At 47.4% G+C, this 27,117-nt stretch overlaps 3 protein-coding genes and 2 long non-coding RNA genes across 6 annotated transcripts; all 5 read right to left on the bottom strand.

The window, feature by feature from the left end:
• Nucleotides 1-388: 388 nt before the first annotated feature.
• Nucleotides 389-795, bottom strand: LOC116889876 (40S ribosomal protein S15-like). The gene has a single exon (XM_032890701.1). It carries the CDS (start codon nucleotides 757-759, stop codon nucleotides 403-405), a length of 357 nt encoding a protein of 118 aa, XP_032746592.1. The 5' UTR covers nucleotides 760-795; the 3' UTR covers nucleotides 389-402.
• Nucleotides 796-6,553: 5,758 nt separating this feature from the next.
• Nucleotides 6,554-8,533, bottom strand: Zc3h10 (zinc finger CCCH-type containing 10). Its single transcript, XM_032909153.1, has one exon. The coding sequence runs from the start codon at nucleotides 8,482-8,484 to the stop codon at nucleotides 7,177-7,179; it is 1,308 nt and encodes a 435-aa protein (XP_032765044.1). The 5' UTR covers nucleotides 8,485-8,533; the 3' UTR covers nucleotides 6,554-7,176.
• Nucleotides 8,534-8,613: 80 nt separating this feature from the next.
• Nucleotides 8,614-10,790, bottom strand: LOC116906236. Its single transcript, XR_004388588.1, has 3 exons — nucleotides 10,708-10,790; nucleotides 9,848-9,911; nucleotides 8,614-8,629 (listed from the first exon to the last, which is right to left on the bottom strand). It is a non-coding gene; the product is annotated as an uncharacterized LOC116906236 (long non-coding RNA).
• A 336-nt stretch (nucleotides 10,791-11,126) lies between these two features.
• On the bottom strand, nucleotides 11,127-12,223 carry LOC116906225. 2 transcript variants are annotated; one of them, XR_004388587.1, is made up of 4 exons: nucleotides 12,140-12,223; nucleotides 12,001-12,025; nucleotides 11,676-11,698; nucleotides 11,127-11,460 (listed from the first exon to the last, which is right to left on the bottom strand). It is a non-coding gene; the product is annotated as an uncharacterized LOC116906225 (long non-coding RNA). The 2 variants fall into 2 exon arrangements; XR_004388586.1 differs by lacking the exon at nucleotides 12,140-12,223 and having other exon boundaries at nucleotides 12,001-12,133.
• A 5,821-nt stretch (nucleotides 12,224-18,044) lies between these two features.
• Pa2g4 (proliferation-associated 2G4) lies at nucleotides 18,045-25,998 on the bottom strand. The gene is made up of 13 exons (XM_032909154.1): nucleotides 25,520-25,998; nucleotides 23,417-23,545; nucleotides 23,082-23,187; nucleotides 22,924-22,993; nucleotides 22,616-22,708; nucleotides 20,803-20,866; nucleotides 20,525-20,603; nucleotides 19,802-19,880; nucleotides 19,585-19,718; nucleotides 18,843-18,937; nucleotides 18,637-18,764; nucleotides 18,465-18,518; nucleotides 18,045-18,379 (listed from the first exon to the last, which is right to left on the bottom strand). The coding sequence occupies exons 1-13, from the start codon at nucleotides 25,605-25,607 to the stop codon at nucleotides 18,314-18,316; spliced, it is 1,185 nt and encodes a 394-aa protein (XP_032765045.1). The 5' UTR covers nucleotides 25,608-25,998; the 3' UTR covers nucleotides 18,045-18,313.
• Nucleotides 25,999-27,117: the final 1,119 nt, after the last annotated feature.

The following is a 27,117-nucleotide window of genomic DNA, read 5'->3' on the forward strand; positions in this document are numbered from 1 at the left end:
GTGTATGTGCGTGCACCACAGACATGCCTCATGCCTGTGCAGGTCATGAGAACTAGAGTTATAGATAATTGTGAACCACCATGTGGGCACTTGAAACTAACGGAGATCCTCTCTGCAAGACAACCACTGTTCTTAACAGCTGAGGCATCTCTCTAGCCTTGACCTTGAACTCTTTTTTTTTTTTTTTTTTTTTTTTTGGTCCTTTTTTTCCGGAGCTGGGGACCGAACCTAGGGCCTTGGCGCTGCTAGGCAAGCCCTAACTGAGCTAAATCCCCAACCCTGAACTCTTTCTTTTATGTGAGTACACTGTTGCTGTCTTCAGACACACCAGAAGAGTAATTGGTCTTTTTTTTTTTTTTTTTTTTTTTTTAGGGCTGAAAAATCGAATCTTTATTGTCCCCACTACTTGAGGGGGATAAATCGGGAGGAGTGGGTGGCGCCAATGCCGGGCCGGCCGTGCTTCACAGGCTTGTAGGTGATGGAGAACTCGCCCAGGTAGTGGCCGATCATCTCGGGTTTGATCTCCACCTGGTTGAAGGTCTTGCCATTGTACACACCCACCATGCTGCCGACCATCTCCGGCAGAATGATCATGTCCCTAAGGTGGGTCTTCACCACCTCCGGCTTCTCCATGGGTGGCGCCTCCTTCTTGGCCTTCCTCAAGCGCTTGAGCAGTGAGTGCTGCTTTCTTCGCAGGCCTCGGTTCAGGCGCCGTCTCTGCCGGGCGCTGTACAACTGCATCAGATGCTCATAGGACATGTCCAGCAGCTGGTCGAGGTCCACGCCACGGTAGGTGAACTTAAGAAGGTTCGCTTTTCTTCTGCTCCACTTCGCCATCTTGGCGGCTGCTCGAAAAGGAAGGAGAAGTTGGTCTTTATTGGTTTCTCTTTTTTTTTTTTTTTTTTTTTGTTCTTTTTCGAGTTGGGGACCGAACTCAGGGCCTTGCGCTTCCTAGGCAAGCGCTCTACCACTGAGCTAAATCCCCAACCCCTCTCTCTCTTTTTTTAAAAGATTTTATTTATTATGTATAAGTACACTGTCGCTGTCTTCAGACACACCAGAAGAGGGCATCAGATCTCATTACAGATGGTTGTGAGCTACAATGTGGATGCTGGGATTTGAACTCAGTTAGTGCTCCTAACCACTGAGCCATCTCTCCAGCCCTTTATTGTTTTTTCAAGACAGGGTTTCTCTGTGTCACCGTGACGGTCCTGAAACTTGCACTGTAGACCAGGCTGCAGAGACATAGAGATCTATGGAATTGTTAATCCTTTAAATTACATCTTATTTTGTGTGTGGAGGGCAGAGGACAACTTGTAGGAGTCAGTTCTCTCCTTCACCATGTGGGTCCTGGAGATTAAACTCAGGTTGTCAGGCTCGTGGTAAACACCTTTACCCACCAAGTCATGTTGCTGGCGCTCATTTATTTAAGTCATCTCAACTCATGATAGTCTCAAACTCACTATGCAATCAAAGTTGGTCTTGATTCTTCTGGTCCTCCTGCCTTCACTTCTGAGGGCAAGGGCAAGGGTGTGTAGCAACATTCCCACTTCATGGGACTTCCTGTGTGCTAGGCAAACACTCTACCAACAAACTGCATCTCTAACCCTTGGTCTTCACGCACACCAAATAGGGTTTCTCTGTGTAGCTCTGGCTGTCTGAAACTCTCTGTAGACCGGGCTGGCCTTGAACTAGAGATCCACCTGCTTCTGCCTCCTTAGTGCTGGGACTAAAGGTATATACCACTACCACTATTGCCCAGATGGGTTTTTATAATCTAATCTAGAATAGTTTTTATTATCTTTTATATTTGTTTCTTTTCCTCTTTTTTTTATTTTTTAAAGATTTATTCATTTATTACACTGTAGCTGTCTTCAGACACACCAGAAGAGGGCATCGTATCTCTTTACAGATGGTTGTGAGCCACCATGTGGTTGCTGGGAATTGAACTCAGGACCTCTGGAAGAGCAGTCAGGTGCTCTTAACCGCTGAGCCATCTCTCCAGCCCTTGTTTTGTTTTTCAGACAGGCTCCTCCTGCAGCCTACATTAGCCTAGAACTTCATAGGTGCTGAGAATGACCTTGGACTTAGGACCCTCTGCCTCCCACTTCTGAGTACTGTGATTACAAGCTCCAGACACCACACTTAAGTGTACGAGGTGGAACCCAGGGCCTTGTGCCTGCCAAGCACACACTCCACCTCCTTAGCCACAGCCACAACCCAGGGCACCCTTTCCCTTCTTCTTTTTTTTTTTTTTTTTTAATTCGGAGCTGGGGACTGAACCCAGGGCCTTGCTTTTGCTAGGCAAGCGCTCTACCACTGAGCTAAATCCCCAACCCCTCCCTTCTTCTAATACATGCCTATGTGCATGGGTATGTGCACAGGAATGCGGGTGCGGTGAAGACCAGAGGTGTCCACTCCCCGTGGTCCTAGAGTTACAGGTGTTTGTGAGCTGTCTGACATGGCTGCTGGGAAATGAACTCTGGTCCTCTGCAGAAGCAGTATACACTTAACCTCGGAGCCATCTGCCCAGAGCCATTGTTGTCTGTTTCTTTTTTAAATTAAACAGCTCTTGGGCTCATCACTGGAAACTTGCAATCTCCCGCATGCAACATTGTGTTCTTTTCGATTCTCCAAATCCTACTTATCTGCCTGACGGGGGTGTGGGGTGTGGTGTTTGTTCTCGTTTTTTTTTTTTTTTTTTTTTTTTTTTTTGAGCAGGGGACCGAACCTAGGGCCTTGCACTTGCTAGGCAAGTGCTCTACCACTGAGCTAAATCCCCAACCCCTTTTCTTTCTTTTTTTTTTTTTTAAAGGTTTATTTATTGTATATGGGTGCTCTATCTGCCTGCATATAGAACCTGTGTGCCAGAAGAGGCTGTCAGATTCCATTATGATGCTTGTGAGCCACTGTGTGGTTGCTGGGAATTGAACTCAGGACCTCTGGAAGAACAGCTAGTGCTCTTAACCACTGAGCCCACTCCAGCCCCCACAATTATTTTTACATGTATCAGTGTATGCCTGCATGCATGTATGTATATATGTGCACCATTTATGTGCCTGGCACTCTCAGAGGCTAGGAGAGAGCATTAGAGTTCACTGGAATTGAATTACACAGTTGTGAGCTGCTCTGTGGGTGTTTGGGACTGAATTTGGGTTCTCTGCAGGAGCAGCAAGTGCTTTTAATCCCTGAGCCACTTCTCTAAGGCTTGATACCCATGCACACAGCAAGCACCCTTTATCTGCACGACTTAAGCACTGAGAAGAAAGCATCTACCAATCCCCTACACACACTCTCTCCCTCCCTCCCTCCCTCTCTCTCCCACCCTCCCTCTAGGTACTGGCCAGAAAGAACCAGCCAGGTTTCGTCACTGAGCTCACAGGCTCACAGCCACAGTTTTGGTGTTACTAGGACTGTCTTAATGATGAAGACAAAAAACTAATTCACAATCTTAAGCACAGAACAAGGTTAGCGTGTAAGCCACAGAGAAGCAAACATCTGCTCCTAACCATTGAAGCTTCAACATTCCTGTAGCCTGCTCTTTTAAAGACGCCTACTTATATGATCGATAATCCTACCTCCTTTGACAACACCTGATACAGAACGCTCACTTCTTTGAACCCCCAATGCCAAATTATTTCTCTAGTCTTAAAAAAAATGTGTGTGTGTGTGTGTGTGTGTGTGTGTGTGTGTGTGTGACTGTGTATGACATGAGTCTGAGTGTGGGTATGTGCACGTGGAATGCAGGTGCTCTGAGTACAGAGGTCAGACTCTCCAGGGATGGGTTACAGGTGGTTGTGAACTGCCCAATATGGCTACTGGGAACCAAGATCCTCTGCGACAGCACCTTCTGCCTCTTCCTCCCAAGTGTTGGGGGATTACACGTTTGTGCTATCATGCCCCAGCCCCTCTGTTCTATCGCCTTCGTGTTGGAACACATTCCGATGCTCAGTGGTATGCTATCCTGTCCACTGCAATGAACAGTAAACCCAACTTGGTCAACTCCATGTGCACTGCTGGTGATCAGTAGCTGGAGTGTGTTCATGCGAGGCATCTGGTATCTAAGTTGCCAAATTTACTTCTTCCATAAAGGACAGGAGGCTGGAGGTTCAGGTTTGGTCCATTGCTATGTGTTGTAAAGCTAAATTCGGTATCCCAAGGTCTAGTTGTCTCAAGCTGAGAAGAGCCTCAAGTAATATGCTTCTGTTATATAAACCCCACCCCCAAGTTATCTGTGATTGGTTACTAAAGATGCCTACAGCCTGTAGCTGGGTAGAAGAGAGGTAGTAGGCAGGGCTTTGGTTCCTGGGCTTTGGATTGGAGGCAGAGGGCATGAAAGGGGAGCAGGAAAGAAAAAGGGTCCACTGGGTAGGTGGATGTGAGCACGTGGCCATGAATGCCGGCCAGTTGGAGTAGGAGCGGCCCAGATGGAGCATGGCAAGTATTATCTGGGGGTTATTAACAAAATAGTGTAGAGGGCTGATATCTGCCCGACTCTAGTGCTTTAAGGCTTATTATAAATATAAAGGTTTTATGTCTTTCATTTGGGAACTAAATGATCTAAGGTGGGGTAGAAAACCCAAAATAATATTTACCCCAACAGTGGGATTTGAGAATTCATGCTGGTATAGGCAATAGTATTACTAACCGTTAATAAGCTGTCTCTCTTAATAATCCAAATTGTGTCAAACAAACATTAATTTTAACAAGATGTTATTGAAATACATACAGTATTTACTCATTTTAAAAACCTGTATCCAGGGGTTGGGGATTTAGCTCAGCGGTAGAGCACTTGCCTAGCAAGCGCAAGGCCCTGGGTTCGGTCCCCAGCTCGGAAAAAAAGAAGAAAACAAAACAAAACAAAACCCAAAAAAAACCTGTATCTGCCAGGCATGGTGGCATATACTTTAATCCCAGCACTCGGGGAAGCAGAGGCCAGTGGGTCTCTGAATCGGAGGCCAGTTTACTCTACAAAGGGAGTCCTAGAGAAAACCTGTCTCAAAAACATTAATAAATCAAATTTTAGGGGGTTGGGGATTTAGCTCAGTGGTAGAGCGCTTGCCTAGGAAGCACAAGGTCCTGGGTTGGGTCCCAGCTCCGAAAAAAAAAAAAAAAAAAAAAAAAAAGAATAAATCAAATTTTAAAAAGGTGTGTGTGTGAGCATGTGCCAGGCTATAGTGTGTGTGAAAGTGCGTGTGAAGCTCAGAGGCCGACCTACAAGACTTGGGGTTTTTTGTTGTTTTTTAAGTATATGTTGCTTTTATGCTCATTGGTGTTTTGCCTGCATGTATTGTCTGTGTGAGGATGTCAGAAGCCCTGGGACTGGGAGTTACAGACAGCTGTGGGCTGGGAGTTGAGCCTGGGTCCTCTGGAAGAATAGCCAGTGCTCTTAACCACTGAGCTGTCTCTCCAGTCCCTGGTTCTCTTCTCTGTAGAACTCAGGCAGCACAGCAGGGCCGTTAACAGGTGTCTTTATGCTGGGCCATCTCTCTACTCCACACCCTGTCTTTAGTGTTTTCCTTTCCTCTCTTCAGCCTCTGTAGCTGGGATTACAGGGACGTATAGTTTTAAAACATTCTTTTTCGGTGTCTGAGCGTGATGTAGCGCCCATCTCTAATCCTATGTGTGACCACCCCGAGTGATCAACCAGACAGGAGAGCCAATAGGTAACTAGAGATGTAACACCATTTCTCATACCAAGTTTGCTCCCCCATTACATTAGCTGTAGATGGGGCCACTGGCCCTGGCAACGCTTGAGTGTTTTAAAACACTCTTTTAAAACTGGTCTTTGTATAGAGACAGTGGGAGGGATGGATTAATGCCTTTCTCATATTGTTTTTTTTTTTTTTTTTTTTGGTTCTTTTTTTCGGAGCTGGGGACCGAACCCAGGGCCTTGCGCTTCCTAGGCAAGTGCTCAACCACTGAGCTAAATCACCAACCCCTCTCATATTGTTTTTATTATTACGTTTTTTAGTTAAGGCCTCAGGCTGACCTGGAGTTCACTGTGTGGCTGAGGCTGACCTCTAACTCCTGATCCTTGGGTCCCATCCCCTTCTGAGTGAATGCTAGGATTAGAGCTGCGCCCCCACACCTAGCACTTCTGAAGCCTGGAAAGCACTGGCCCTGAAGATGTGTTGGAGCAGAAAGACAAACTGCCATCCGTCAGCGGCTTGGCGAGGCAGCACACTTGTCCTGCTGTTTGAATAAGGGCATCTGTTAACTACACAACATCACATTTCTCAGTACAGACAGACGCCCTCCTTAGTACCTGCCCCCCTGAATGACCCTAAGAGCCCTGGTTACCAAGGCAACCTGGGAATAGCACATGAAGACAGAGCCTAGAGACAGACAGGGCTATTTTTAAACTAGACTAGGTGGCTCCATTTCTTTTATCCCAGAAAGTGCCTTCCCCAAACCAAAGCCCCGTTTGGCCATTTGACATCTTTACCCTGCGTCCCAACTTACCCAGCCTGGGGGTAAGTCTTCCCCCCATCCCCTTTTTGGCATAAGATCTACTTTCTGCTCCAATCTTCCCCAGCAGCCATCAAAGCAATTTTCACTTTTGTTAAAAAATAACGTTCTTTTATTTCTTTGGAAAGTAGTGGGCACTACCCTACAGATTTCCAGGCCAAGCGAGGTAAGTGAGTGTTCTCCTACTCTGGGTTGGAGTACTATGGTCCCGGCCTCCCCAGGGGCCCAGGAGTATTTTTGGGCCCCAAACCATCTGAAGGCTCACGTGCGGTCTTTGCTCCTGACCACTGACTTTCACTTCTCCATCTTTCCTGGCTCTCTCTGGGTGAGGAATTTTTCTCTCCCATATCAGTGCTGGAATCTGTGCTGTTCACAATGAAAACAAGACCAGGGACACCCCCCAACTTCCTGTGAGAAAACACAGTCCCTTAGTCCTTTCTGCTGGCTTCAGTCTCAACTCCTGTGCAAGCCTGTCTGAGTTGAGGCCTGAAGGAGACGACCCTTCTCAAGAGTGGGGAGAACACACCAGCACAACCCTGCCTCAGGAGACGCTCCTACCAAGTATATTCCTTGTAGTCTCTTGTCCTAGTTTCTGAGTGGTCCTCTGGACAGAGCCTGGGAGGGCTGGGATATGCAGGTGGGGAAGGGCCCCTTGACCCCAGCCCTCAGGTGCTACGACAGGGAGTAGAGTATCCATTAGTCCTGTCAGTGTGGCATGGCTGTGATGCGCATGCTCTGGGAGGCAATGGGGTACGTCACCATAGGAGTAGTAGTGTGGCTCATTGTGATTCCTGCTAAGGGCTGAGCCATGGACACAGCCACAGGAGCCACAGGGGCCACAGATACAGCTACAGGGGCCATGGACACAGGTGGGGGTGCCATCCCCTGGGCAATGGTTTGAGCCAGAGCGGCTGACAGTGGTGTGATCTCTGGGTTCAGGTGTGGAGGTGGGGGTGGTGGAGCAGCAGGAGGTGCAGCATTAGTTGGGGGAGCAGCTGGTGCTCCAGCAGGAGCCACAAGTTCTTGCTGGGACACAGGCCGAGGCTGTAGAGCCTGGCTGCTCAGAGTAGTGTGAGTCTGGGCAATGCCGTGGTTAAAAGTGGCCACGGTGCCCACGGTGGGGGCCAGGGTCTGCTCAGTCGCGGGTGCAGTGGAGCTCAGGGTCATGACCTTGGCCTGATTTCGGAATTGGGCGTTCTGCTCCAGAAGTACCTCATTGGTGGCCAGCAGGTTGCTGACCTGCTTCTTCAGTTCTTCCACACGTTTCCTGAGCAGAGCATTCTCCTCCTCGAGCAGTCTGCACTCCACTCCACGGAGCGGAGCCAAGTTACATTCATAGGACTCAAAATGGGGGCCATCAGGAGGGCAGCAGCCACCTCTCCGGCGCTTAGGGCCCGGTTCATGGTCCTCAAAGCCCCTTTCCGGAAGGTCATAGATGTCGTAGAGATCATGCCGTCGCCCTGGGGGAGCAGAGCCTGTCGAGCCTCCACCTCCAGGGCCTCCTCCACCTCGAGCCTCAAACTCAAAATCTCTTTGCAGGTGACGAAACTTGCACTTGGTTCCTCTCTGACAGTCACCTTTGAGGAAGTCACGGCAGATAGGGACCTCCTCCTTACCATTGGGTAGGTCAGCAGGTGAGAGACCCAGCCCAGCTGCCACTTTCTGCCTCAGCCGAGGAGGCAGCTCTCCTGTCTTCTTATAGCCATCCTCATCCTCCTTGGAGCCATGGATGAAGCGGCAGTTGGGGCGGCTACACTCCTTGTTTTGGAAGTCATGGCAGAAGATAAATTCGTTTTTGCTTACCCCCAAATTGGATACCTCACTCATGTCTGGGTGGCGGTATCGACAACGCTTGCCTCGCTTGCAGACATTCCTCAGGAAGTCTCTACAGATGGCATCTGAGGTGGCCCCCCCACTGCCTGTCCCTGCTCCACTGGCCTCCTCACTGCTACCACCTCCAGGGCCTCCACCGCTGCTCCCAGTGCCGTTGGCATAGCTGTCCCGGTCAGGCATCCTGGTCCCCCCCAGCTCAGCGTCTTCTTTCTTCTCTCGCCACTCTTGGTGACTGTTAAAAAAAAAGAGAACAGTGTCAAACAGGTCCTCCAGAATATTCCCAGTCCTCTGGGGCAGTGGCTCTGGAGATCGCCACTCTTGGTGACTGTTAAAAAAGAGAGAACGGTGTCAAACAGGTCCTCCAGAATGCTCCCAGTCCTCTGGGGCAGTGGCTCTGGAGATGGAGAGCCCAAGGAGAATCCCAGCCGGCCCAGCTGCCTTGCCAGAGCCCCGCCTAGGCCCTTGTGCACCTGGTCTCATCTGGAGTGATTCACACTTGCCTGGCTAACAGAAGAGGGAGAGAACTGGGATGAAGCCACTTCATCTTACTAACGATCAGCCAGGGAGGGGGAGGGGGACAGTGTGAGGTTTTACCTTCTCTTATTTAAGTCGTGGGAGAGAAACTAAAGCAGGTGTTGGTGTATGAACACTGGGCTATTTAGCTCCGAGAACTCGTGGATGAAGGGACACCAGAAACAGAACTTCCCTTAATCCCTCTTCAATGTGAACTCAGCTCAAGTCTCCATGAATCGTAGAAACCCTTGGTAAAAAGACTGCTGTCACTAGTTACAGGGTCATCCTTAAACCTGTTCATCTCCCAGTCTGTTCCACACACAAACACCCTCATTTCGGGGAAGAAGCTCTGACCTGAACTTTCTACTTCTAGATCCTAGGACAAACTGTGGGAAGGTCAAGGTGGGAAGGGGTTAATTTCACAGGAACGGTGACCTTTCTTTCCCCATTCTCCACCCCACTCCGACTAATATCAAACCATAGCACTCCTTACCCCATAAAAATCCTCTTTATTTATAGACTCTATAAAAGCTTTTTAAGTCTCCTGTTTCTCAAGAGAGGTCTGGAATGTCAGTCCACTGCCCTAATTCTAGCCCTCCCTTCTCTCTACCCCTAAGTAAGACTGGGAGTCCCTGCTAACACGTGTCTAATCTTCTAAATGTTCCCTAAATACTCAGGCTCCCCCTACCGGTCAAATAGGAGAGGTTCATAGTTTCCGTTTGGGAATAAAGGTACCTTTCTTGATTTCTTTGACCTATCCCATTCACACCCGTTTCCTTGACTTTGCCTTTAGATTTCCCTAAAATAACTAACAAGATTAGAAGCCAGAGATACACAAGAATATGCAAGATGGGAAGAGCAGACCCAGAGTAAAAGAAACAAGTGGTTAAAAACAAGCCCTTATTGAAAGAAAAATGACGACCGGGTGAAGACTAAATACCTCCAAAGCCTCACCTATGTTTCAAGTCCCACCAGAAGCAGGTAACTGGATATGATAGTCTTCCTCACCCCATTATCCCAGAATTAATACCTGAGGTAGCTCAGGTGAAGTCCGGGGCTCCCGTGAGTCTCCACCTCCACATCACTGCTGGGTTCTGAACAAGAAAGAAACAAAAAACCTGGAGATTTGAGTAGAACAAGGAAAACAACGTGAAAGGGCTATGAGGTGGTTTTCATACACTGAAATGAATTCTAACAAAAAGGTGGCTTTTAGGCTCCCTTAAGAGTTCAAAGTGACAGTCACCTATCATAGGGAGAAGACCCTAATAAAGATAGGGCTAGAACCGACCAATAAAGATTGGGAAGCTGAACTGAAAAACAAAATAGTTTCTGGTGACAGAAGGGTTCGGGGAGCTTTACCTCAAGATGAGAAGGATATGGGGTTCAGAGTCCGATCTAAGGTTGGATTTCGGAACGCCAAACCTGAAAGCTGGACAAGGGCAACAACTGACTACTGTCAGTGGGAAGGCGATCTAAGACTTGGGGGCGGTGATTACGACGGTCCCCAACACCCTAGAGTTCACGAAAAGTCCTACGAGTTCCCCTGGAAGTCTTCTGGTTTGGCCGGCTCCGTGATGCGGCGCCAGCACTGAGCCGGGGACCAGGTGACTAGGACACTAAGGAAGCGAAAAGTGAAAGGGGAGGGGGGCTAAGGGTGACATCAAGCTGAGGGGATGGGCAGGGCTGTGACGTCACGGAGCTGGCGTTTGCTCGGGAAGCGAGGTCAGTCAGAAAAAGGGCTCTGTTCTGGGTAACGAGGAAAAGCCAAGCCAGGTCGGTTCCGGGGGGGTTGGAGGAGGCTCCTGTGGCCCGGCAGAGCCCAGCCGATGGGCCATCCCCGACTCCTCCCCTCCGGGCGCGGCCTCCACCTAAGTCTCCCGCCTCCCTCACCTGCCGCCGCCGCCGTAGTTGCTGCTGCCGCCTGCCGGTCCTCTAGCTTCGACAAAGAGCCGCCCACCCTACGGTTCTTCCGCTTCCTGCGGAAGAAAGGGACGCTCTAGCCACCAGACCCGGAAACACACTCTATGGTCCCATTGCGTGCTCTTAACCGCAGGAAGCTCCCAGCAAGCCTTGCGCGTCACTATGGTAACACGACTCCGCCGCACCCGGAACTCGCAGAGCGTCAACTTCTACGCAGGGGCCCCCCAAAACATATTAGTGGCACTGCGAATGCACGAACTCTAACTTAAACTCAGGCGCACACTAAATCAACTGGCTCCAGCCAGATCGCAAACACCCGGGCTCTTGTTGCCTACACAGGACTACACAACTCCCCACCCAAAGGAGCCGCAAAAAACACGTAACAGCGATTTGATTCTTCAGCTGACAGCAAGAGGGTTTATTGTACACGAGTTACACTTGGCCACAAGAGAGAACAGAACTAGTCCAGAATGCCAAAGGTCCAGGGCAGAGGGCCAGCGGGACTGTTTTGGTTGTGAGGAAGGTAGTCATTTTCCCAGCTGATCTCGGCGAGGTGACATTCCGGGTCTACTGAGACTTATTACCGACAGCAGCACACAGTCCAACTACTTGTTCCGGCGTTCCGGGCTTCAGCATCCCTTACTTCTGCTCCCGCAGGCTTCGTGGGTGCACAAGATGGTTTACTTGGACCTCTGCCTCATCTTTCTTCTCTTGCGCTTCAGCCTGGAAAGGCAGGCACACAAACCGAGTTTATTTTTCCCCTTCCCACAGTTACCATCTGCACTTAGTACAAAATACGATAAAATTAAACAAGCACCAGCCCCGATGAACCGTGCTTAAACTACTGGTCCGTCCACGCCAAACATTTTCACATTAAGTTTCTTCTAAACATCCCACCCCAAGCTTTGCCCCAATGTTAAGTCAAAATATTAACGTACCTGCGCATTCTCTTCTTCCGCCACTAAAAGCCCGATCATGTGAGAAGACAAAAAAGAATGTTAGCAATAGGCCCGGGTAAGGACATTACTTAGAAAACAGGTTTGACAAAGAATCAAGAGTTGGTGCGGCACTGGCTCAATTTTAGATCCGAATATTGTTTTCCCACCTTCCTCCAGCTACGACTTAAGCCTGTACTCGGCTCTGTGAAAACCCGAAGCAAACCGTTTGAAACCCGATGAAGAACCATGGCGGAGATTCACTGCCTGATTTTCCGCCTCACAATTCCTTCCTACCGCCCAAGCTCACCACTTATGAACCGCTCACCTTCGCTCTCATGGCGCAGGAGTCTCTAGAAAGAAAGGGAAGAAATTGCCGTTAGTCTGCTGTGATGAGAGTAAATGTGGAGGTCGGATGTTAATGGATTGTACTCGAAGTTGAAACAACAGCTAACACGGTAACTCACCAAGGAAGATGGCGCTAAGACCGAGAGAGCGGGGAGTCCGGCCTACTGCTATTTAATGGCGTGCTCGGTGTCGTCACTTCCGAGCTGCCCCTTCTGTTTCCCTTAGGGCGGGGCTGCTCGAGACGTAAGTGACTTCCGGTTGCCTTACTAGAGGATACAAAATATTTTGAGTGCGCGTTACCAAGCCCCACCTTTCCTTCTATTTTAAGGATATTGTATTATTTCAGCGCGAGCACCTGTTTCCAGTATGGGACTGAGAAAAAGTAGGCGGAAAAAAAAAAAAACCTCCTCGTTGCTTCATGGGAATTGTAGTTTTTTGGTAAATACCTCTACTTACTACTGATAGGTGTGGCTTGTAGTAAAAATTACTAGTTTTGCCCTGGCTTGGTGGTGCACGCCTTTATTACCAACTGCTGGGAGGTAGACGCAAAGGCAGGCGGAGCTCTGTGAATCCGATCTACATAATGAGACCCTGCCTAAAGTAAATAAACAAAAATATTACTAATTATCTTCTATTTGATCCCTCTGCCATCCCCAGTTAAACTGTGTGTCAATATCAGAATTTTTTTTAAAAGACTTATTTATTTTTTTTTAGATGGTTGTGAGCCACCATGTGGTTGCTGGAATTTGAACTCAGGACCTCTGGAAAAACAGTCAGTTCTCTTAACCGTTGAGCCATCTCTCCAGCCCCATATCAGAATTTCTAAAAGAGTTAAGATTTTAGAGCCAGGAGGTGGTGGTGCACGCTTTTTCCCGAGGCAGAGGCAGGAGGATTTCTGAGTTCAAGGCCACCGTGGTCTACATTCTGAGTGAGTTCTAGGACAGCCAGGGCTACACAGAGAAATCCTGTTTCGAAAAAAACCCAAAAATTTACAAACTGGAGGCTGTAAGATTGACAAGCAGAGAAAGCATACTGTAGTATGCTTTTTGTAAAAAGACATAATCATAATTGTGTCTGTATGTTGGTATGGAGGTAAGGGCATGCAGATACCAGCTGAGGCCAGAAGAGGACATTGGATCCCTTGAGACTATTTCTCAAGCTGTTATGACCTGCCCGACCTGGGTTCTGGGAATTACTTATACCTGTCACTTACTCCCCCTTTGTTTTGAGAGGGTCTCAGGGGTTTAGTTAAGAAGCCAAGTCCTCTTTTATAGTAGTGTTTTAGTCAGGGTTCCCAACCTCAGCAGAATTTATAGATTTATAGAATTTATAGATCTAGATATAAATCTATAGAGAAAGGGTATTAAAATGAATGAATTACAAGATGGCTGGCTGTGAACATAGAGTCCAAAAATCCAGTAGTTGCTCAGTGCACAAGGCTGGATGTCTTATCTCCCCTTCAGTATAAACTGGAATCCCAAAGGAACAGACTTGCTAGCAGGTGAGGCAAACTGGCAAAGAGCAAAAGCTTCTTTCTTCCCAGTCCTCATATAGGATTCTAGTAGTCCTGGCCCAGATTAAATCTGAATTAATGATCCGGATTTAAGGTGTGTCTTCTCAATAGAAGGTCCAGATTAAAGGGGTGCATTTTCCCAGTTCAAATTATCTGGATGAAAGGTATACATTCCTACCTCAAAGACCAAGATTAAAAGTGGATCAAGTTAAGCAAAACAAAAAACAAACAAAAAACCAAAACCCTAAGGGATATGCCTTCCAACTTTGCGTTTTAGTTCCAGATGTAGTTAAACTGACAACCAAGAATAGCCATCACAGGTGATAGATCAATTGTTTTGGTTTATTTTGTTTGCTTTTTTTTTTTTCCTTTCTGTATAGCCCTGACTGTCCTGGAACTAGCTCTGTAGATCAGGCTAGCCTTGAACTCACAGAGATCTGCCTATCTCTGCTTCCCAACTCCTAAGTGCTGGGATTAAAGACGGTTTCACCACTGGGTAGATCAGCTCTTTAGGAAGAGAATCAGTAAGCAACTTTGATCCTCATTGATCATTTAGAGGCCAAATGTCACTAGAGAATTTCTGACCACAAAGCACATCTGCTAAGTAACTGAGGGCTAGTGGAGTAGTGGCACACACCTTTAATCCCAGCACTCAGGAGGCAGAATCATGTAGATCTCTGTAAGGAGGACAGCCTGGGCTACAGACCTAGTTTTTGAACAGCCACAGCCACACAAAAAAACCCTATCATGAAAAACACCCCCCAAACCAACCAACAAACAAAAACAAAAAGGAAGAAAAGGCTATTTGTGGTGGTGTATGTCTTTAATCCCAAAGAAAGGGAGAACAGGCATTATAGCACAGAGAAGACTGAGGATTATAAATTCTGTTAGCTTGTGATACACAGCAAGTATAAAGCCAGTCTACATAAAACAAACAAACAAACCCAGAAACTTAAGTATAGACTTCATCTTGTTAAAATATTTGAGAGAAACTTTGTTTTGAAACACGATGGGTCTATGTAGCTTTCACCAACCATGATCCATACATGACACAACCTCAGACTCAGAGATTAGCCTGTTTAATCTAGCCAGATTAAGCACTGGGATCAACACTGCACAACCACACTTGGTTCAAAATTTAAGAATTTTTTTTTTTTTTTTCCGGAGCTGGGGACCGAACCCAGGGCCTTGCGCTTCCTAGGCAAGCGCTCTACCACTGAGCTAAATCCCCAACCCCAAGAATTTTTTTTTTTTTTTTTTTTTTTTGGAGCTGGGGACCAACCCAGGGCCTTGTGCTTGCTAGGCAAGCGCTCTACCACTGAGCTAAATCCCCAACCCCAAGAATTTTTTTTTTTTTTTTTTTTTTGGAGCTGGGGACCGAACCCAGGGCCTTGCGCTTGCTAGGCAAGCGCTCTACCACTGAGCTAAATCCCCAACCCCTCCAAGAATTTTTTTTTTTATGTTGATTATAATCCTTCCTTTTCAGTGATTTAACATTTCCTATTGTAGCCAAGTATGGTGGTATAGGAACCTAGCGCTCAGTGGATCTCTGTGAATTTGAAGCTAGCTTGGTCTACATAGTGAGTTCTAGGACAACTAGAACGTCATAAAATGATTGTCTTGGGGTTGGGGATTTAGCTCAGTGGTCGAGCGCTTGCCTAGGAAGCGCAAGGCCCTGGGTTCGGTCCCCAGCTCCGAAAAAAAGAACCAAAAAAAAAACCAAAACAAAGTCAGAGGACACACTGCTGAGATTGAACTGTTACTGAGTTTAGTCCTTCAAATTCCCTTCTTCACAAGGTCTGAGAGGCCTGGTCTCTCCTGGACCTCAGAATCTGTCTGCTTTTGTCTCCAGAACACTGGGACGAATAGTGAGTGGGTCCCTCAACACCCAGTTTAGACCTTCAAACATATTATTTTGGTGTTGCAAGACAGGGTTTCTGTTTCCCTGGCTCCCCTGGAACTTGCTCTGGAACAAGGTAGCTACAAGAGATCCATCTCCAGATTAAAGGACAGACCTTCAAATTTTGAGAAGGGATTTAACTAAACTAATTGCTCAGGCTGACTTGAGCTCATGAGCCTTTTGCCTCAGCCTTTTTTCTGTTGAGTCAAGGTCTCATGTATCCCGAACTGCTCTCAAACTTGTTATATAGCTAAGGATGTCTCTGAACTTCCAACTCTCTTGCCTTTAAATACTGGGATTATGGACATACACTATGTAGAACTGGGAACCCAACCTTGGGCTTCACGTACACCAGACAATAAACACTGTTAACTGGGCCACAGCTCCACCTCCAGCTGATTTAAAAATCCAGGTAAAAATCTCCACGGGACGATTTTACAGCCTGAGCTAGTGTCTCACACTGGAGAAAAGAACACTTTACAAACCTATCCGAATTACCAGTTTATATGAACTCTGAAGTAACTTGGCTCATTTAGTTTGCTTTTGGTGGTTTGGGATCTGCAGAATAATTGACGATTTCTCCACATTACCCCGTCTCCATAGTGTGTCAATCAGCATGCCCACTAATAGCCAACCAGGTGTGGTGACATACACCAAGAACACCAGGGCCAGAGGCTGAGGCAAGTGGTTTATTGCCATGACTTTAAGAACATAATTCTGCCAAGCAACCAGAGCTTCCAGGGACTAAGCCACTACCTGAAGACTATACATGGACTGACCCTGGACTCTGACCTCATAGGTAGCAATGAATATCCTAGTAAGAGCACCAGTGGAAGGGGAAGCCCTGGGTCCTGCTAAGACTGAACCCCCAGTGAACTAGACTATTGGGGGGAGGGTGGCAATGGGGGAGGGAACACCCATAAGGAAGGGGAGGGGGAGGGGATGTTTGCCCGAAACCGGGAAAGGGAATAACACTCGAAATGTATATAAGAAATATTCAAAACAAAAACAAACAAAAAAAAAAAACATAATTCATGAATCCAGGAAAACCAAAACCACTGTTTTTTAGAGGACGTGTATATTTACCCTTCTGCTTTGCTCACTGCAGTAATCATGGTTCAGCAGTGCCTCATGTAGTGAAACTAAAACTGTTCTTAACTGGTTAAGAACCACCATAGCTAGACACTGAAAACTTGTCTTAAGAGATATTTGGGGTGACCAGGGATATAACTCAGTTGGGAGGATGCTTGCCTAGCATGTACAAAGGTCTCCAGCACCGCACACAGTTGTGACTGCACTGTTGTGACTAACATATGCCTACAATCCAGGCATACGAATGCCTATAAAAGCAAACTTGCTTTTATACTTAGTTAAGTGCCCGGGTCCTAACCTAACAACGCTTGTGTAACACATACTCATTTTGAGATTTCAAAACCAGGCGATGTGGCATCTGCCTTTAATCCTAGCACTTGAGAGACTGGCAGAGAGGCAGATCTGAGAGTTCAGGGCCAGCCTGGTCTACATAAGCACCCAGGGCAGCCAAGGCTAGAGAAAATAGATAGCCCTTCAGTTGATTGTCACTTCCTTGAGTGACATGCTTCCAAAGAACAGGAAAAGCTTAAGACATCGCTCGGGGACAGTGGTGATGCTTAGATTTAGTCCTGGCCCTCAGAAAGGAGTCCAAGGCTAGCCTGGTCTATAGCTAGGACTACACAAAGAAATCTTAGATAAATTGTTTCATCCCCACCACAAAGAGAACACATAACAGTGAGCAAATCCAAATTTATTTTAATGCCATGTCATTTCAAAAACCCCAGCCTTGGTTCCCTGGAACAGCATGCCAGAGGTACAAAGTGTAACCTTCCTCTATAAACCCCCAGCAAGTCATCCAAGTCCTCAGCTTCATAAAGTCAGTTCTCTTCAGTCTACTCCTCTGGTTCCTGGTTTTTCTTTCAAGGAAGGCAACTTAAAAATTAGGTAGCTGAGTGTGGTGGTACACACCTCTAATTCTAGCACTCAGGAGGCAGAGGCGGGTGGATCTCTGTGAGGCTGGCCTGGTCCACATAGTTTGAAGCCAGCCAGAGTCAGTGAGACCCTGTTTCAAACCAATTCTACCCCACCATTTAAACAGGGAACAAGAACCCACTGGGATTTTCAGTGTAGGCCTAAAATCAAGTGGGGGAATGCACTGGAAACAGAGTTGGGAAACAAGGTTGGTATGAATCACTTTACAATTTTGTGAAAATGGGTAGAATTGAGGGACTCCACAAAAAAATGACTAAAAATTTTACAAAGATCCATTCAGTAGATAAAAATCTCTTCTTAATGGAGACTTCAGTTTCTAGAAGTAAGAGCCTGAACAGATACCTGCCCAAGCAGATCACAAGGAATCTGCCACAGCCAGCCCTCTTTGAGGGCAGATTAAATACTGTATGACAGACAGGGGAAACAGGAAAACAACCCGAGTGAGAACTGCTATCAATGTCATGGAAACCTCAGCTGAGGTTTCAATGTTGGTGGCTAACCTTGCCTCCTCTTTTGTTCTGTAGTAGGGCCACAAACCTTGACCAGGCAGAGTAGTAGAAAAGTAGAAAGAGGGGCTTGACGACGGTGGATTTTGACTCCTGATTTTATTATTCAATTTCTTTTTCTACTAAAAGTAGTCTTCGGTGGTTGGGAAGCCTGGCCTCCCAACACCAGAGTCAGTCGGAGCTGGTTTTTTTGTTGAAAGGAGTGGGTGGGTGGGTGGGGGACCGGGATGAGGGCAGAACCCCGCTCTGCTGGTAGTCTTGGGTGGAGAAGACGAACTGCACTTGACAGAGCCTGGGGTGCGGTGGGAGGGGGTGAGGCAGGAGTGACAAGCTGGGGAGGGGACCCACCTCAGTCCCCAGCTCCATTCTCCTCTAATGTCTCTCCACTGGTGGCGTTCTCTGCAGTCTTGGAGGCCTGTGGACAGGAGACAGACAAGTGATTTGTACGTTGATGTCTCAGAGCATGGGGTGAGCTTGCATGCGTTGCTAAGATCACACACCTTCTTTTTCTTCTTTTTCTGGGTTTTTCGACTTGCAGAGCTCTGGAGAAGAGCCTGGAAAACAGGAGATGGCAAACCTGAACAATGTGGGACAACAACGTGTAGTACTTTGGACATTTCTCTCGAAGATGTCTACAAGTGTCCGATGTTCACACGCCCACACAACACTAACCTTCAGCTCTGCATCCTGAACCTCCATCTCAGACTTGTACAGGTCGGGCTCAAAGGGACCACTGGTTATCCGCATGGGGCCATTGGGCATGAGTAGAACTGTAAATTTAAACTGGGCAACAAACTCACCTATGGGAAAGTAAAAATTGACTTAGTTTTCCTAAAGTCAAGGAGGGAGCTCTTGAATGGAAAGCCCTTAGGACTCACCCTCCTTCTCATAGAGAACGTTGAATGGCTGTAGTAACTCATGCTTGGCACACTCCACCACACCCATTCGAGCCTTCTTCTCATCCTCAAATGCTCTGGGGAGACAAAGACGGATTCAGTTTTCTTAACAACCTACCAACTGTCAGCATTTATTTTTATTAGTGTGTGACTGAATGTATGATGGGGGTGGGGGGTAGGGAATAGGTGTGGAGGCCAGGGGCCAACCATGTAGGGCTGGTTCCCTTTACTCTTACATGAGTTTCAGGGGCTGAACCTGGGTTGGTCGTCTTACACAGTTCTTGAGCTACAGTACACACTGAGTAGCCCTGCTGTTTAAGACAGGGTTTTGCTCAATGTAGCTCAGGCTGCCTTAAAGCTCTTGCTTGATCTTCCTGCCTCAGCCTCATAAGCATTTGCCACCATACTCAGTCATGCATTTTTTTTTCCTTTTTTTCGGAGTTGGGGACCGTTGGGGACCGAACCCAGGGCCTTGCACTTGCTAGGCAAGCGCTCTACCACTGAGCTAAATCCCCAACCCTCATGCATTTCTTAATCCCTGCTATTCTTGTGCAGAAATTATGTTTGAGGTTGTTCTATATTATATTCAACAAGGAGATGGGTGGAATAGCATTCAGGCAGGAGCTACAAGTCTGGGCAGGAGAGCGAGGGTGGGGCCAAGGATGGGAAGCCATTCCTGGGTGTACAAATTGAGTCAGACTGGTTTCCTTGCCATATGTAGTACCTTAAAGTAAAGGGCATAGCATCAAAACGCCTTTCCACCTCACTGAAAAAGGCACGTGAAGTTTTCATTTTCAGGCCATATTGTTTAGAGGGGTCTCGCTTGTAAATGGTGGTTCTCTGTCCTGCATCTTTGGCCTGAAAGAGCGAAGTCGATCAGGTCAAATTGGTCTGGTGAACACATCTTCAAAAAGTCATCCCTCTGCTAACTCTGGTATTACCTTGCCTTCTCCTGAGCTGACGAGGACATCCACAGCATAAACCTCATGCACCTCAAATTCTGCCTTTTCGTGGTCCTTCCTAAAAGGAACAGAGAGGGAAGCCTATGAATACAAAGGGCCAGACCTCAGGGAGCAAGCCTGCGACCTCAGGGAGCAAGCCTGCGACCTCAGCATCAGAAGGCACTAGCACTGCTACAGTTCCAGGCCAGTCAGGACCACTCCACAGTGACACCCACCCGCTCCCCTAGAGGCATAGACAGCTCAGTAATTCAGGGCACACACTCCTCTTTACAAGACCTGAGTTTGGTTCTCAGCACTAGAACCAGGTGGGTTTGCCACTGCCTTTAACTTCAGCTCGAGGAGCAGGTAGGCACAGATATAATTAAGATCATTAAAAAAGGGATGGAGAGATGGCTCAGCAGTTAAGAGCACCGACTGCTCTTGCAGAGGTCCTGAGTTCAATTCCCAGCAACCACATGGTGACTCATAACCATCCATAATGGGATTCGATGAATCCCAGACCTTCAGGTGTGTCTGAGGACAGCGACAATGTACTTACATATATGGAATAAATAAAATAAATTAAAAAATAAAACACAACAAAAAAACCAACACCAAACCACCCATAGGAACCCACAGTAGTCTGGAGAGGGTAACGCTGATCCAAGACAGACAAAACCTGACAGCTAATACAGCATGGGAAGATGTGGAGTTGGGACTCACTTCTGCTGGTCTGTAGGATTCTGGATAATGGTTTTCTCTCCATCAATCACATGCTGCTTCAACTGGTGTGACAGCATACCTGCAGACAGGACAGAACCTGTGGTACCGGCATGGGGGGATAGGGCCCCCTAATGGCTTCCAAAACTATCCATGTAAGCAGTTTGATGGCTCAATTATACTGACTATGGAAACCAGGCAGAATCAGGACGGGTCTTAATCCTACACCACTTATCACCACTCATCATAGGCAGACCTTTGGCACTGTTATCAAGTCTCACCTTCTATTGGCGTGCAGTTAAATGAATGAGCAACTTTGTTCCAGGCTTCTGTCACTTGTGTGTTCTACAAGTACAAGCACAAATGGAAAGGTGAGGTCATATCTGCTCTCCAACCTCTCTTCACAACCAGCTTTCTAACATCCCCTCACCAATGACTCTCCTTCACCCATCATTGCTACAGACTTATATCCAGGGAGGGTGGCGCCTTTATTCCTAGCACTGGGGAAGCAGAGGTAGGAGGATCTCTGAGGTTCAAGGCCAGCTTGGTCTATAAAGCGAGTCCTGAACAGCTAGGGCTACATGGAGGAAAGAAACCTGATCTCAACCCACAAAAACCTGCTTTCATAAGCACGATCCAAGTCGACACCTCTTCAAGAACAGAGCAGATCTACACCCCAATCCAGAGGACAGGAAAACAGACTCAAAAATCTAGCTGATTTGTCCAAAGATAAGCAAGTATTTAGGGGTGAAACCTTGCTGTAACCCCACATTTTCCAATGAGACTGCTAGGAATGTAAGTTCTTCCCGTGGAACCTATAAAGGCCTGCCTTAGATGCCTGGTCAGATGCCTCTCGAGTGCTGGGATATAAGTTTGTTTGTAGAAAAGATGGGGTTGTGTGAGAATCATTGGCCTTGACATTTGGGGAAAAAAAACCCAAAAAAACAAAAAAACAAAACAAAACAAAACAAAAAACCTTGCCAGGCAAAGCAGACATGCCTTTACTCCCAGAACTTGGGCAGCAGAGGTAGGAGGATCCGAGTTCAAGGCCAGCCTGGCATATACAAAATAAGAGCTGTTTCAAGACAAGCACAAGAAAATAAACTTAGTGTTTGTGTGCATGCATTTATCACTAATAGATGTGAGTTCTAAGAGACAGTTCTTATTTTGTATCAGGTAGGTCAGCAGGCAGAGTACGAGGGCCTTTACCCATGGAGACATCTTCCTCTTCATCCAAGCTATGAGTCCCTCTGACACTTTTCCTAGTTTACAGATGAGGATCACATATGGTGATCCCAGGGAGGAGGATGGGATCACTAGGGAGGAAGAGATGACTTTTAAATATCGAGCTCATAGAATGTGTCTGATCCAACAGCTATGGACTGACCATGATGCAAACAGCCAATTAAAAAAAAAAAATTCAAACGGAAAAATAGGAACTAGCCTAACTTAGTACAGGCTAGGGACTCTCTCTCTCTCTCTCTCTTTTTTTTTTTTCTTTTTTTCGGAGCTGGGGCCCGAACCCAGGGCCTTGCGCTTGCTAGGCAAGCGCTCTACCACTGGGCTAAATCCCCAACCCCGGCTAGAACTTTCTTAATCAGGAGAATGAATACCAACTGAGTGCAGTGTGAGCATTTAGCACACGAGAAAGCACACAAAAAGGAAGAACAAATGCAAAGGCATATACCACCACACCCAGCACTCACACACAACTGTAAAACCTCGTGTTTCGGGGCTGGAGAGATGGCTCAGTGGTTAAGAGCACCGACTGCTCTTCCCGAGGTCCTGAGTTCAAATCCCAGCACCCACATGGTGGCTCACAACCATCTGTAGTGAGATCTGACGCCCTCTTCTAGTGTGTCTGAAGACAGCAACAGTGTACTTATGTATAATAAAAAAATATGGACACACGGACACACACACAGACACAGACACACACACACATCTAAGAATGGCCTTTATGGGTTCCACAGGAAGAATTATACCCTCTGTGCTGTGCCTCGCATAGATGGCAGGCACTCAGTCAGCTGCTGTTTACAGATGCCCACTTCACCTTCCTCTGTCAAGCTTTGGCATTACAAGGAAGCACTATACCTGGTTTCCAGGTTTGACCAGTCGTAAAGCAGCTTCGGCACATAAGTGAGCAGCCTTAATGACATCTGCTTTCCGACCTGTTACCTGGGTCCCCTGTAAATAAAGAAACATAGCCTGTATTATTCTGTATAGTCCACTAACGTGTGACCAAATTTTGTAATACTACAATGGAGATTAAAAGCACAGACGTCCTTCAAGTCATGGACATTTACTTCTGCATAGACTATATATTTTAAAATAAAGACATAAAAAGCTATGTACAAATTAAAAGCACAAGCGGCAGTCTATCCCCTCCTCAAAGCTCTTACCTGAGCTACACCAATTACAAAAGTGTGAGCCACGTTGGCAATGAAGCCATCCACATGAACCCCAAGGTCACTGGAAGACGAGACAGAGCACTGCATTAGGAACTGACAGTTGGAATACGCAGGAAAACGACAAATACTCCAGAAAGGCTTGAGCTTACATTTTTACCAAGTCGCCTTCCTTGAGTATATAGTCCTGGTCACTCTTCAAAGGGGAGAAGTGACACACACAGTTATTTACGGAAATGCTGGTAGGAAAGGCAATACCTGCAAAAGAGCACCAACCTTACCACCTCGCTCTCACCAGGGAACACCCCCTGCTGGGACTTGGTTTCCATACTCAGCTCAGTCTGGGAAGGAAACCATACCCATCCCATGTGCTACTCAGATTTCCAAATAGCTTAACCAGACATTGGGGGATCGGGGGAGGGCGACTAGGTGGTTGGGTTCAAATAGGAGAAATTAAGGAAATTAAGAGGGAGATTTCCCTTCTTACCTTTCTTCATCTCCTTTTCCTTCTTGAAGATCTTCCCTGTCTCTTCCATAATCATGGCGTCACCTTTCTCACACAAGCTCAGTACAGACACACCTGAGCTAGAAGCTTCCACCAAAGATCGAAGCACCCCTGGGGACAAGAGAGTGGCACCATCAGCCCTGCATGCATTCATCATCTGATTGGACCCGAAGCTCAGTTTAGTTTCTAACACGCCCTAACGCCATTCATTGTCCTAAGGGAGAGAGAGGATATGTCCTGGAGTAATCTACCCATCGTTAATGTCTTTGTTCTCGAGACATATATACCCCTGGCTGTCCCAGAATTCACGGTGTAGACCTGCCTGCCTTTGCCTCCCACAAGTGTAGGCACTAAAGGTGACCACCACACCCAGCTCTACTTTCTACCTTCCCTTCCAAAAATAAAGGTGGGCACTCACTTCTCTCCTTTAAATTACTTGACACTTGGGCATATGCCCCAAGTCTCACGCACTCCAAGGATGCTATGGCAATATGAATCACGATGGTCAGGAAACTCTGCCCCAAGATACCCTACACTCACAAGCAGACCAGAAGAAATTTATAGGCGTCAGGGACAATGGGAAGGTAGAGAATTGCTGAGTCAAAGATGAAGCATTGCTAAATGTTACCTTCTTCCCTCCCCAGACACCAAGTAGTAATCATAATTTATGTAGCTGTATTTCCCCACATATAAGTATATAAGCCCAGGGGAATTAACCTAAGGCCTCAAAGATTCAGAGGGCTACAAGTATACTTCCAGTATATCAAGAAAACATGTAACCCTTTCAAAGCTATTATCTGGAGTCACAATCGCCTAAGGCAATTGTAGGGTTGGAAATTTTTGTCTTATTCAAACCACTATCAAATACTAAAACATCACCCCAAATAAAAGTATTAATTTTGTATGTCTTTATGATACATGGGAATTCTAGGTTTGATGATTTATGTTTTGGTTACTCTTTAGAATCCAAAAGAACTCAGATTTAACCAGACATCCTAAATACCTTCTTCCAAGTATTTTGTCAAGACCTTCTAAAGACCTAAGACAGTTTTTATCTCAAGCGACTTTTAAAAATGGAAAAGAGCCGGGCGTGGTTGCACACGCCTTTAATTCTAGCACTCTGGGAAGCTGAGGTGGGCGGATCTCTCAGGCCAGCCGGGTCTAAGAAGGAGTACCAGGAAAGCCAGGACTACACAGAAAGCCCCAGAAAATAAGAGGGCAAGGGAGAAGAACTGGAACGAGAAAACAGGAAAGTTGTTTGCCCAAGTGGCAGACAACTGTTAAAGAGAGTAAAGACCATATAAGAATGCTTATATTCCTAAAATCCCTCTCCACCCCTTTTGAGTATTATTGACAGGCTTGCCCAGCTGTCTAAGCAGAACCTCAAAACACTGCAAAGACTCTAAAAACAAAAAATTAAAGGCTAATCCTACTAAATCCTGTAGCCACACACGAGAGCCAGGTATCTTTAAGAGTTGTGTTAGAAGCTCCAGTCGTGTCTTCCAACGGTCCCTCCAAGCTAGGTCAAGGGGAGAAGGGGGGCCCCCACCAAGAAGACCTAAAGTAAAGACTTTAGCAAAGCACGTGGTGGAGAAGCACGGTAGGAGCGGTAGGAGAGGAAGTGGGGAGTCAGCGATCCGTACAGGGACCTGGCAACACGTGCCGGCTCGGCTCCCGCGGGTCAAGAGCCGCGACTGGCAAAGGGGCGCTTCCGTCGCCAACAGCTGGCCGCTTCCTTTTCGAGGTGGCCTCACTGCTGCCAGTCAGGGGCAAAGATCCTGACAGACCGAAGGGTGATGGGCAGAAGACGACCCGCCTTGCCTCCTTACCAACCGCCTAGGGTCGGAGCATGCTTGGGCCCCTCTCTGCGCTCCTCGCGGTCGCCGGCCCGCACCTCCACTCTCCAGCCGAGGCATGGCTGCTCAGTTCCCGGGGCGACACCAGATCTCCCCACGTCGCCCCGGGCCGTCGGCACGCGCCCCTCGGTGGCTCACTCCGCAAGACCCCGCCGCTACATCCCTTCGGAGACAGCCCCAAACCTCTCCCTCTCAGCCTCGATTCCAAGACCCCCGAGGCCGCACTCACGGTTGGCGATGTCGCCCCCCATCTTATACTTGGTCACGACCAGGTCCTCGGCGATAGTTTGCTCCTGCTGCTCGTCTTCGCCCGACATCTTCCTACTGCCACTACTGCAGCTTCACTTTCCCTGAGCTGCGGCCTCCGTCTCCCTTCCCAGCCACAAGCTGTAGCCGGAGTCTCTTCGATCCGCGAGGAAAGCGCGAGCTAGCAAGGGAGCGGGAGGGCGGGCAGAGAGCGAGAAGCTGCGAGCGCGCGGGCTAAGGCGCAGGGTACACTGGGACAATGAGTCCTGCCGGCGGCCAGTCTCCAGCCGCCCTCGAGCGCTCGAGAACTACAATTCCCAGCCTGCTCCTCGCGCACCTCCGCCAGGCCCTGGGGGCCTTGCCCTCCCAAGTCTGCGCACGCCGGAGTCGCCGGGCACGCTGGGAAGAGTCTGGCTCCGGCGGGAAGGCGGAGCCGTTGGGAAGGTTGAAGGAAAGCGTGGTGTCTCCGGGAAAACCTCTCATTCAAGAGAGCGCCGACCCAGAGCTCTTAACAGCGAGGGGCGGGCCAAGCGAGGCGGGGCGGAGCTACGCGGAGAAAAGGGTTGAGAGGCCGCTGGGTAGGGTGGAGCCGGGTGGAGCTATAGGATCAGGGTCAAGGTGTGTACTCCTTGGGCGGTCGTCTGGTGCGCGTAGCCTCGGATTCCGGAGTCGGCAGGTGCGACCGGCCTGGCTGGTCAAATCCTCCTGTGCCGGGAGAACAGGGAGGGGCTGAGTGGAGGTGGAAGTCCTAGGGTGCATGCAAGGAGTGAGCACTAACTGGACAGTCTGAGTGATTATTTGTGTACCATGGCCTGCTAATATAAAAGCCAGGCTTCCTACTAGACTAGAATAAAATGGCACTATTGTTCTAACCATGAGTTTTGATGGGGGCATCTAAGGGAAATGTTTAGGAGGGATATGGTCACTTTTTTTTTTTTTAAAGATTTATTCATTTATTATATATAAGTACACTGTAGCTGTCTTCAGATACACCAGAAGAGAGCATCGGATCTCTTTACAGATGGTTGTGAGCCACCATGTGGTTGCTGGGAATTGAATTCAGGACCTCTGGAAGAGTAGTCAGGTGCTCTTAACCGCTGAGCCCAGATATGGTCACTCTTTTTTTTTTTTTTCTTTTTTTTTCATTTCAATATGCATGTTCTTTTATTTGGAGGAAACTGCAGAATTCTCAAGTTATACATTGAAATTATTTATAAATAAATACATAAAATTTCATTTATACCAAGAAGCTGGTTTATATCTTTATCTTGTGGGGAAAGCTAATTTATTTAGAGATTCATATAAAAATAATAGTTGGTTTGAAGAGGTCTAAGAAAATGCTGACTCTTAAAAGTTTCACTTACTGAGTGATAAACTAAGGTCATGTGACAGGAGACTTTAACTGTTAGATTCCAACGTAAATTCAAACTCCTCCCATAAGAAGTAATTTTCATGACTGTTTCCCTCACACTTAAATAAGTTGAATCAATTAAATCTAAACTCCAAGGTCTCATCCAGGTTACTTTTATGAGTCTGTCTGCAGGAAGCCACAATCCTGCCCATTCTATACTCCCAGGAAGG

This window comes from Rattus rattus, chromosome 1, assembly GCF_011064425.1.
Source record: "Rattus rattus isolate New Zealand chromosome 1, Rrattus_CSIRO_v1, whole genome shotgun sequence".
Lineage (NCBI taxonomy): Eukaryota > Metazoa > Chordata > Mammalia > Rodentia > Muridae > Rattus > Rattus rattus.

What these genes read in the sequence shown, in the direction of transcription:
- Zc3h10 (XM_032909153.1), bottom strand. Translation starts at nt 8,484, where the DNA reads ATGCCTGACCGGGACAGCTATGCCAACGGCACTGGGAGCAGCGGTGGA.
- LOC116889876 (XM_032890701.1), bottom strand. Translation starts at nt 759, where the DNA reads ATGTCCTATGAGCATCTGATGCAGTTGTACAGCGCCCGGCAGAGACGG.
- Pa2g4 (XM_032909154.1), bottom strand. Translation starts at nt 25,607, where the DNA reads ATGTCGGGCGAAGACGAGCAGCAGGAGCAAACTATCGCCGAGGACCTG. An exon ending in GGGGGGCGACATCGCCAACC is followed by an intron (nt 23,546 to 25,519) that starts GTGAGTGCGGCC and finishes TCTTGTCCCCAG; the next exon opens with GGGTGCTTCGATCTTTGGTG. An exon ending in TAACTGCACGCCAATAGAAG is followed by an intron (nt 20,604 to 20,802) that starts GTGAGACTTGAT and finishes TCCTGTCTGCAG; the next exon opens with GTATGCTGTCACACCAGTTG.